The following is an 11,941-nucleotide window of genomic DNA, read 5'->3' as shown; positions in this document are numbered from 1 at the left end:
CTAGAATGGGAGTGCTATACACTACACCCATCGCATTATTTGACACAGAATGGAATTTTAAACTTGAGCCCTATACGCTACAGTATCACATTTCCAAATTTGCAAGTTTTCGAATATACACCATTTCAGACTTTTCTGAAGTTAGAGTGACCATTAGTGAATTCATTTAATATTGTTTTTGTCTTTCAGTATAAAAATGTTAAATCAACGACTAGATAATGTTAACCAAATCATATAACGTCGTGGCATTCAGACTTCAAGGAGATATTTACCAACAAGCATGGGACTTCTGAAAATGCAACCATAATTTAAAATTTACAACCTAAATTTACCTCATATAGTATAGTGTAGTGTAGTGTAGCGTAATGTAGTGTAGTGTAGTGTAGTGTGGTGTAGTGTAGTGTAGTGTAGTGTAGTGTAGTGTAGTGTGGTGTAGTGTACGGTAGTATGAATAATCAACAGCCATCGTGATGGGAGGGTGTTATCATGTACATAGTAATTGGACGTAAATGCAAATATATATATGAAATACATCACCTGCTGCTGTGTCCAATACTTGACGAAATCGACACATAAACCATGCGTGAGAGTTAACGAATTTGCTAGACGTCACGTGTCCATACAGCGAGAGTAATTTCACCTTGCTATTGTAGAGTCTAAAACTGAAAGTTTGCTATTGTAGAGTCTAAAACTGAAAGTTTGCTATTGTAGAGTCTAAAACTGAAAGTAAAGTTGCCATTTTGTATAGTCTAAAACTGAAAGTTTGCTATTGTAGAGTCTAAAACTGAAAGTTTGCTATTGTAGAGTCTAAAACTGAAAGTAAAGTTGCCATTTTGTATAGTCTAAAACTGAAAGTTTGCTATTGTAGAGTCTAAAACTGAAAGTTTGCCATTGTAGAGTCTAAAACTGAAAGTTTGCCATTGTAGAGTCTAAAACTGAAAGTTTGCCATTGTAGAGTCTAAAACTGAAAGTTTGCCATTGTAGAGTCTAAGACTGAAAGTTTGCCATTGTAGAGTCTAAAACTAAAAGTTTGCTATTGTAGAGTCTGAGATTGAAAGTTTGCCATTGTAGAGTCTAAAACTGAAAGTTTGCCATTGTAGAGTCTAAAACTGAAAGTTTGCCATTGTAGAGTCTAAGACTGAAAGTTTGCCATTGTAGAGTCTAAAACTAAAAGTTTGCTATTGTAGAGTCTGAGATTGAAAGTTTGCCATTTTGTATAGTCTAAAACTGAAAGTTTGCCATTGTAGAGTCTAAGACTGAAAGTTTGCCATTGTAGAGTCTAAAACTAAAAGTTTGCCATTGTAGAGTCTAAAACTGAAAGTTTGCCATTGTAGAGTCTAAAAGTGAAAGTTTGCTATTGTAAAAACTGAAAGTTTGCCATTGTAGAGTCTAAAACTGAAAGTTTTCCATTGTAGAGTCTAAAACTGAAAGTTTTCCATTGTAGAGTCTAAAAGTGAAAGTTTGCCATTGTAGAGTCTAAGACTGAAAGTTTGCCATTGTAGAGTCTAAAACTGAAAGTTTGCCATTGTAGAGTCTAAAACTGAAAGTTTGCTATTGTAGAGTCTAAAACTGAAAGTTTGCCATTGTAGAGTCTAAAACTGAAAGTTTGCCATTGTAGAGTCTAAGACTGAAAGTTTGCCATTGTAGAGTCTAAAACTAAAAGTTTGCTATTGTAGAGTCTGAGATTGAAAGTTTGCCATTTTGTATAGTCTAAAACTGAAAGTTTGCCATTGTAGAGTCTAAGACTGAAAGTTTGCCATTGTAGAGTCTAAAACTAAAAGTTTGCTATTGTAGAGTCTGAGATTGAAAGTTTGCCATTTTGTATAGTCTAAAACTGAAAGTTTGCCATTGTAGAGTCTAAGACTGAAAGTTTGCCATTGTAGAGTCTGAGATTGAAAGTTTGCCATTTTGTATAGTCTAAAACTGAAAGTTTGCCATTGTAGAGTCTAAAACTGAAAGTTTGCTATTGTATAGTCTAAAACTGAAAGTATGCCATTGTAGAGTCTAAAACTGAAAGTTTGCTATTGTAGAGTCTGAGATTGAAAGTTTGCTATTGTAGAGTCTAAAACTGAAAGTAAAGTTGCCATTTTGTATAGTCTAAAACTGAAAGTTTGCCATTGTAGAGTCTAAAACTGAAAGTTTGCCATTGTAGAGTCTAAAACTGAAAGTTTGCCATTGTAGAGTCTGAGATTGAAAGTTTGCCATTGTAGAGTCTAAAACTAAAAGTTTGCCATTGTAGAGTCTAAAACTGAAAGTTTGCCATTGTAGAGTCTAAAACTGAAAGTTTGCCATTGTAGAGTCTAAAACTGAAAGTTTGCCATTGTAGAGTCTAAAACTGAAAGTTTGCCATTGTAGAGTCTAAAACTGAAAGTTTGCCATTGTAGAGTCTAATACTGAAAGTTTGCCATTGTAGAGTCTAAAACTAAAAGTTTGCCACTGTAGAGTCTAAAACTGAAAGTTTTCCATTGTAGAGTCTAAAACTGAAAGTTTTCCATTGTAGAGTCTAAAAGTGAAAGTTTGCCATTGTAGAGTCTAAGACTGAAAGTTTGCCATTGTAGAGTCTAAAACTGAAAGTTTGCCATTGTAGAGTCTAAAACTGAAAGTTTGCTATTGTAGAGTCTAAAACTAAAAGTTTGCCATTGTAGAGTCTAAAACTGAAAGTTTGCCATTGTAGAGTCTAAAACTAAAAGTTTGCTATTGTAGAGTCTGAGATTGAAAGTTTGCCATTTTGTATAGTCTAAAACTGAAAGTTTGCCATTGTAGAGTCTAAGACTGAAAGTTTGCCATTGTAGAGTCTAAAACTAAAAGTTTGCTATTGTAGAGTCTGAGATTGAAAGTTTGCCATTTTGTATAGTCTAAAACTGAAAGTTTGCCATTGTAGAGTCTAAGACTGAAAGTTTGCCATTGTAGAGTCTGAGATTGAAAGTTTGCCATTTTGTATAGTCTAAAACTGAAAGTTTGCCATTGTAGAGTCTAAAACTGAAAGTTTGCTATTGTAGAGTCTAAAACTGAAAGTTTGCTATTGTAGAGTCTGAGATTGAAAGTTTGCTATTGTAGAGTCTAAAACTGAAAGTTTGCCATTGTAGAGTCTAAAACTGAAAGTTTGCCATTGTAGAGTCTAAAACTGAAAGTTTGCCATTGTAGAGTCTAAAACTGAAAGTTTGCCATTGTAGAGTCTAAAACTGAAAGTTTGCCATTGTAGAGTCTAAAACTGAAAGTTTGCCATTGTAGAGTCTAAAACTGAAAGTTTGCCATTGTAGAGTCTAAAACTGAAAGTTTGCCATTGTAGAGTCTAAAACTGAAAGTTTGCCATTGTAGAGTCTAAAACTGAAAGTTTGCTATTGTAGAGTCTGAGATTGAAAGTTTGCTATTGTAGAGTCTAAAACTGAAAGTAAAGTTGCCATTTTGTATAGTCTAAAACTGAAAGTTTGCCATTGTAGAGTCTAAAACTGAAAGTTTGCCATTGTAGAGTCTAAAACTGAAAGTTTGCCATTGTAGAGTCTGAGATTGAAAGTTTGCCATTGTAGAGTCTAAAACTAAAAGTTTGCCATTGTAGAGTCTAAAACTGAAAGTTTGCCATTGTAGAGTCTAAAACTGAAAGTTTGCCATTGTAGAGTCTAAAACTGAAAGTTTGCCATTGTAGAGTCTAATACTGAAAGTTTGCCATTGTAGAGTCTAAAACTAAAAGTTTGCCACTGTAGAGTCTAAAACTAAAAGTTTGCCATTGTAGAGTCTAAAACTGAAAGTTTGCCATTGTAGAGTCTAAAACTGAAAGTTTGCCATTGTAGAGTCTAAAACTAAAAGTTTGCCACTGTAGAGTTTAAAACTAAAAGTTTGCCATTGTAGAGTCTAAAACTGAAAGTTTGCTATTGTAGAGTCTTAAACTGAAAGTTTGCCATTGTAGAACCAGAAAGAACGCTTCACTGGATTTTTAAATATGTGTCTTCCCAGAAAGAAGTAAGAAGATATGAAATAACAAAGGTCACCTGGACATTTCAGTCAGCCCTGAAGGACACTTGACAGTCATTCTATGTTTTGTATATAACTACCTACATTTCATTTTCCTTGATTTTTACTTCCCATTATCAGTTCTCTCATCAAACAACAATTCGACATCATAACTTAAATATTATTTTTACTAAAACTGAACATTGTTCCTTTATTTACAATATTCATATGAAAAATACACAAAATACACAGAGTATAGTCACACTCAGTTGAAATCTAAGAGTATAAATTCTATGATGAAAATAATTACAAATCATATAAAAAATTGGTGATGCTGAATTGCTTATCTTTACTAGCTTTAACAATATTTATAATTCTTCAAGTACAGAATTGACTACATGGATGAGAGTACATCATTATCTTTAGACCATTTCATTTGTGTTTAGTACATTTCTAGACAGTGTTTTTCAACATTATTGGCAATGTTCCTGGATGAATATTTGATACTGTCACTCACAGTGGTTTACAAAAATATGTAAACAAACATTTTGAAAATGTACAATATATGTTGTAGTGATACAGGCTGAAAAAAGAATCACTGATGTATAATAACTTGATTCCTTGGATACTCATCATCTGGTAGGTAAAATCTCTCTATATTCATTCTGAATATGATTTCATTTCTTTAATGAATTCAAAAATTTGTTATTTTCAAAATATGATTTTAAATGAAATTTCTATTGACTATCATGGCTTGTTCTCATCTGTCCAGTCCAATATTAGAAATTATTATTTTTCACATGGTTACTTATCTGATCTTTTCCACCTAGTAAAGAGAATGTAGGTTCCATCTGTCCAGCCTAATTTAAAATTGCTATTTTCATATGACTACCGTTGTCTTGGCTATTTATGTATGACTACCGTTGTCTTGGCTATTTATGTATGACTACCATGGTCTTGGCTATTTATGTATGACTGCCATGGTCTTGGCTATTTATGTATGACTACCATGGTCTTGGCTATTTTCGTATAACTACCATGGTCTTGGCTATTTATGTATGACTGCCATGGTCTTGGCTATTTTCGTATGACTACCATGGTCTTGGCTATTTTCATATGACTGCCGTTGTCTTGGCTATTTTCGTATGACTGTCACGGTCTTGGCTATTTATGTATGACTGCCATGGTCTTGGCTATTTTCATATGACTGCCATGGTCTTGGCTATTTTCATATGACTGCCATGGTCTTGGCTATTTTCGTATGACTACCATGGTCTTGGCTATTTTCATATGACTGCTGTTGTCTTGGCTATTTTCGTATGACTGCCATGGCCTTGGCTATTTATGTATGACTGCCATGGTCTTGGCTATTTTCGTATGACTGCCATGGTCTTGGCTATTTTCATATGACTGCCATGGTCTTGGCTATTTTCATATGACTGCCGTTGTCTTGGCTATTTTCGTATGACTACCATGGTCTTGGCTATTTTTGTATGACTGCCATGGTCTTGGCTATTTTCGTATGACTGCCATGGTCTTGGCTATTTTCATATGACTGCCATGGTCTTGGCTATTTTCATATGACTACCATGGTCTTGGCTATTTTCATATGACTGCCATGGTCTTGGCTATTTTCATATGACTGCCGTTGTCTTGGCTATTTTCGTATGACTACCATGGTCTTGGCTATTTTTGTATGACTGCCATTGTCTTGGCTATTTTTGTATGACTGCCATGGTCTTGGCTATTTTCGTATGACTGCCATGGTCTTGGCTATTTTCATATGACTGCCCTTGTCTTGGCTATTTTCGTATGACTGCCATGGTCTTGGCTATCTTCGTATGGCTGCCATGGTCTTGGCTATTTTCATATGACTACCATGGTCTTGGCTATTTTCATATGACTGCCATGGTCTTGACTCATTTTTTAAATCTTCAAACGAGACAAGATTGTCCATCTGTCCAGAGAAGTATTGCAAATTGTTGTTATGTTTACATTGCTATCATGGTCGTTTTTTTAACCATATTTACCTTGAAAAGAGACAGATTTCAATATAATGCCGGACAGGTGGAAATCCAATTTATCACATGACTATCATGGTCTTTTTAAACATTGAGAACAGACTGGATTTTCCATTTGTCCGGCCCAATATGATATAGTTATGTTTCCATGGCTGCCTGGACCTTTGCAAATGAGACAGATTTTACATCTGTCCAAGTTTGGGAATTGTTGTTTTATCACATTCTTTTATTTTGGTATTTACTAATTTTTACCTGGTAAAGAGATGTAAATTTTAGGCTGGGCAGGTTAATAATCCAATTTTTCACATGTCTTTTCTCATTTCTATCACCTTACAAACAGTCAAAATTGCTATGTTGGTAGTTTGTAATCTGTTTTTAATTTACAATGAATTGAGATTTTCCATCTGTCAAGCAAAGTATTACAAAAATTGTTGCTATGTTTACATTGCTATCATGGTCGTTTTTTAATCTTATTTACCTTGAAAAGAGACAGAAATTTTCAATATGATGCCGGACAGGTGGAAATCCAATTTATCACGTGACAATCAAGGTCTTTTCCCCATCTATTAAAGTAACCTTGTGAACAGACTGGGTTTACCATCTGTCCAACCCAATAGTGTGAACAGACTGGGTTTACCATATGTCCAACCCAATAGTGTGAACAGACTGGGTTTACCATCTGTCCAACCCAATAGTGTGAACAGACTGGGTTTACCATATGTCCAACCCAATAGTGTGAACAGACTGGGTTTACCATATGTCCAACCCAATATTGGAAATTTGTTGCTCTTCTCAAATCTGTTTCACCTTGCAAAGAGAAAGAAATTTCCATCTGTCAAGTCCATCTAACTGTTCATGTATATACATTGAATGCATTCTCCATGTATTAGCATACCAAATGTTAGTTTATGTAGGGGTGAAGATATCACAGACACTATCCTAAACAGTTGTCTGCCTCTGGTTTTCATCATCTGTTACTGTATAATCTTATCTTTCCATCCATTGACGCCGTCACCAACTGAAACAGAATAAAGAAAAAACAATGACACTTTATTTTTATGGCTTAATTCATATCTACCTTTCATATAAGTTTAACGTCAAGAAACTATTGGCAACAATCTGCTTGACATCGCTGCCTGCATTGAATGCATAGGTATGTTTTATCAAAATGAACTTTCAACCCCAAATTTGAAATTAATGATCTCATTCATATGGAAATCTCCTGTATACTATATATAGTTGAGTCTGTTAGTTCTGTGTGGCAATGTAAATGAATGTTTTATATCAACCTAAAGCATGTAAAATACATGCCTTTGTGTTGTTCATTTTATATCAAGAATTACAGAAGTAAGTTAAATCATGCAAATCAGCTACCTGATAAACAACCATTCAACAACAACAACAACAACAACAACAACAACAACAAGAATATCACTACATCTTCACTAGCATGATCCTTCAACATCAGCTTGTGGCATCATTTTGAGATACCAATCCTAAATTTTTGGATTACTCGCAGCCATGACTAATAATAATGACATCTTTCTGGTATTTGTTCTCCAACATTTTGGGTGGTTATCAGTTCACCATGATAAACTAGTTATGATTCTCTACTAACAACTGTGGGAAACAGTTATCAAACCAATTTCTATTGCCGGGGCATTTAAAAAGGTCAGAAAACTTTGGCAGTCTATGATATATTGTGATTAATTCTCAGATCAACTTTAATCCAACCAGGCTAATAATAGCAAGGCTTGACACATAGCTATTGGGCGGACTTGGGGAAGATGAAAATAAATCACTTGATAGCACCCTACTTTATCTGATTGATATGCTGGGTTTACGTGGTTGTTGGCAGGCAATGTAGACTATCTATGGGTCACGTCAACTCACTTACTGATATCTGGTTTTGGTCCTGTTGTGGTAGTTACATGACAGTCATAGACAAATTCTACCGAAACATCCATATTTTATCAGTTATCTCTAGTGTCTAGACTTTAAGTACACCCACATGGTAGCACCACAACACTATTACCGGTACTGGTAAACATATATTGGTTATATCTGACTGTGTGCATGTCGATCTGTCAGTCAGTCTGTCTGTTCAACAGAAACTATCATTCATGTCACACATGTTATAAAAATACCACCAATGGTGCTGTAGCACAACTGTAGTTGGCTGTTGTTATGGGCGTGGTCTTGTTGCTGGGCATATTTGCATACATTTTTGGAATCTTTATTAATTTGCCTACCTTTTCCACTTTTCATCTTTGCAATATAAACCATCATTTAGTCATTGCTATGGGCATGGTCCTGATGCTAGTTCATATTTGCATACATTATAAAAATATTTATTCATTTACTGACCCATCCCTGTTGTTATCTTAGTAATATTCATCATCAGTTCACTGTTGCTAAGGGCATGGTCATGGTTGTTAGGGCAACCCTCAAAATGTTTTCAACAATAACCTCCTGAATACCTCCTGAAACATCCCTACCAAGTTTTAATCCATTCATCATGCAGTTTTCAAGATATAAGTTTTTGACCAAAATTGATATTTTTAGACATAATTTGCATATCACTGATGGGTTCATCACATTATGAATACAGCTTCATCTACACATCCCCAGATGCACCACATTAAATTCCTGCCCAATCTACTCGGTAGTTTTGCATTATAGCTTTTTGACCAAAAAGACATAATTTTAGACCTAATTTGCATATCACTGACAGGATCATCATGTCATGAACAATTCTTAATCACTCTGAAGAAAGTTCCCATCAAATTTCAGCCCAATCTGCCCTGTAGTTTTTGAATTTAAATTTTTTGACCAAAAATCATATATTTTTTTACCCAAATCACATACCGGTGGTAAGATCATTTTGATTTGAACAATTTCCCAACTACACACCCAAGGTAATACACCCACCAAATATCATGGCAATTGGTCCATCGGTTATTATATATAAGTTGTTTACACACACACACACACACACACACACACACACACACACACACACACACACACACACACACACACACACACACACACACACACACACACACACAGGCACAGACAGACACAGACACACTTACACAGACAGACAGACAGACAGACAGACACACACAGACACAGACACACACACACACACACACACACATACAAACAAACAAACACACACAGACAGACAGACAGACAGACACTTTGCCATGCCAATAGCACTACTGAACCTAAGGAGTTCAGCTGTGCTAAAAATGACACTCACACAACCTGTCTTTTGACTTGTTTCCCCTTTCTTGATAGGTCTGTCTATAATTATTATTAATTTATTATTTTATCAATGACAATTAAAGTTGATTTGACTTCCTTATAAGATTAATAATAATTGCACTGACTGATAACTTGTAATGATGACACACCTAATACATAGGATACAGGATTAATATTATTATATATGAAATCCAATCAAACCTTGAGGCAGAGAATTTAATTCTATCAAAACATACAGAATAGAAGTCATGTCAGGTCACTAGACTTCAAAATGTCAAAACTTAACCCATTTCTTTCAGACTATGTTGTTTGTGTTTCCAATGACAGTCATTCTATTTTGACAACATATAATACACTATAAAGATTAATGTTCTCCTAACATTCTGAAGAGAAAGTCATAACTGAGAACATTTCACGTTGACCAGTTATTGGCCATTACAATTCATGTACACTCATACCAAGTCTATGGAGTGGCTACACCCAACATTTATCTAGGAGTCTGAACTGAAGTAAAGAAATTCAATTTATGTGTATTTTATTTGCCTTTTTTTTCTGTAATGATTGTGCAAAATATATTCTCAGGACAATGTAGGTACATATCTAAAGTGTGCGCTGAATTTCAATTCCTAACAACTGAAAACCCACGACAAAACAGCTGTACTGGTGTGTATGTAAAAATCTAGGTGAGGGTCACACCCAACATTCTTTCAATCTTAATATCAACTAATCAAATGGTCTGAAATAGCTGAAGGATTTTGAGAACAGTGCATGACACCTGTATATGTTTATTTGATAACATACTGTAACATTATCTTGGTAAATCAGTTACAGTTCACACATGTTATTATATTAGTTAACTTGTAGAAATTGGGACAAAATTTACATAGGAGTAAACTTGATACATATTCATTGCAATTTTGCTGAATTACACACACGTAATACATTTTAAAACTGTACCTATTTTTTGGTGTTCCATTTCATTATGTTACCAGATTGATATGTAAACTCATTTGCACAAAATAAATGATTAGTTAGACTAACTTAGAGGTGTTCTACAGATAGATAATTAATTACAAGACTATCCTTGAACAACATAACATAGTACTACAGTGTATATACTGTGTATTAAAGTACTACAGTGTATATACTGTGTATTAAAGTACTACAGTGTATATACTGTGTATTAAAGTACTACAGTGTACATACTGTGTATTAAAGTACTACAGTGTACATACTGTGTATTAAAGTACTACAGTGTATATACTGTGTATTAAAGTACTACAGTGTATAAACTGTGTATTAAAGTACTACAGTGTATATACTGTGTATTAAAGTACTACAGTGTATATACTGTGTATTAAAGTACTACAGTGTATATACTGTGTATTAAAGTACTACAGTGTATAAACTGTGTATTAAAGTACTACAGTGTACATACTGTGTATTAAAGTACTACAGTGTATATACTGTGTATTAAAGTACTACAGTGTACATACTGTGTATTAAAGTACTACAGTGTATATACTGTGTATTAAAGTACTACAGTGTATAAACTGTGTATTAAAGTACTACAGTGTATATGCTGTGTATCAAAGTACTACAGTGTATATACTGTGTATTAAAGTACTACAGTGTATATACTGTGTATTAAAGTACTGCAGTGTATATACTGTGTATTAAAGTACTACAGTGTATATACTGTGTATTAAAGTACTACAGTGTATGTACTGTGTATTAAAGTACTACAGTGTATATACTGTGTATTAAAGTACTACAGTGTATATACTGTGTATTAAAGTACTACAGTGTATATACTGTGTATTAAAGTACTGCAGTGTATATACTGTGTATTAAAGTACTACAGTGTATATACTGTGTATTAAAGTACTACAGTGTATATACTGTGTATTAAAGTACTACAGTGTATATACTGTGTATTAAAGTACTACAGTGTATGTACTGTGTATTAAAGTACTACAGTGTATATGATGTGTATTAAAGTACTACAGTGTATGTACTGTGTATTAAAGTACTACAGTGTATATGATGTGTATTAAAGTACTACAGTGTATAAACTGTGTATTAAAGTACTACAGTGTATATGATGTGTATTAAAGTACTACAGTGTATATACTGTGTATTAAAGTACTACAGTGTATATACTGTGTATTAAAGTACTACAGTGTATATACTGTGTATTAAAGTACTACAGTGTATATACTGTGTATTAAAGTACTACAGTGTATATACTGTGTATTAAAGTACTACAGTGTACATACTGTGTATTAAAGTACTACAGTGTATATGATGTGTATTAAAGTACTACAGTGTATGTACTGTGTATTAAAGTACTACAGTGTATATGATGTGTATTAAAGTACTACAGTGTATAAACTGTGTATTAAAGTACTACAGTGTATATGCTGTGTATCAAAGTACTACAGTGTATATACTGTGTATTAAAGTACTACAGTGTATATACTGTGTATTAAAGTACTACAGTGTACATACTGTGTATTAAAGTACTACAGTGTACATACTGTGTATTAAAGTACTACAGTGTATATACTGTGTATTAAAGTACTACAGTGTATATACTGTGTATTAAAGTACTACAGTGTATATGCTGTGTATTAAAGTACTACAGTGTATATACTGTGTATTAAAGTACTACAGTGTATATGCTGTGTATTAAAGTA

At 33.8% G+C, this 11,941-nt stretch overlaps 1 protein-coding gene across 1 annotated transcript in view; it reads right to left on the bottom strand.

The window, feature by feature from the left end:
- Window positions 1-6,341: 6,341 nt before the first annotated feature.
- LOC144453371 (WD repeat-containing protein 27-like) overlaps window positions 6,342-11,941 on the bottom strand; it is a 174,869-nt gene continuing 169,269 nt past the window's right edge. The window contains exon 23 of the mRNA XM_078144648.1: window positions 6,342-6,987. Within this exon, the coding sequence (XP_078000774.1) occupies window positions 6,937-6,987 (51 nt within the window). The 3' untranslated portion in view covers window positions 6,342-6,936. The remainder of the gene's footprint in view (window positions 6,988-11,941) is intronic.

Source organism: Glandiceps talaboti, chromosome 2 (assembly GCF_964340395.1).
Source record: "Glandiceps talaboti chromosome 2, keGlaTala1.1, whole genome shotgun sequence".
In the NCBI taxonomy this organism is placed as follows: domain Eukaryota; kingdom Metazoa; phylum Hemichordata; class Enteropneusta; family Spengelidae; genus Glandiceps; species Glandiceps talaboti.
The sequence above is the reverse complement of the archived record's forward strand: the minus strand, read 5'-3'. Positions and strand labels throughout refer to the sequence as shown.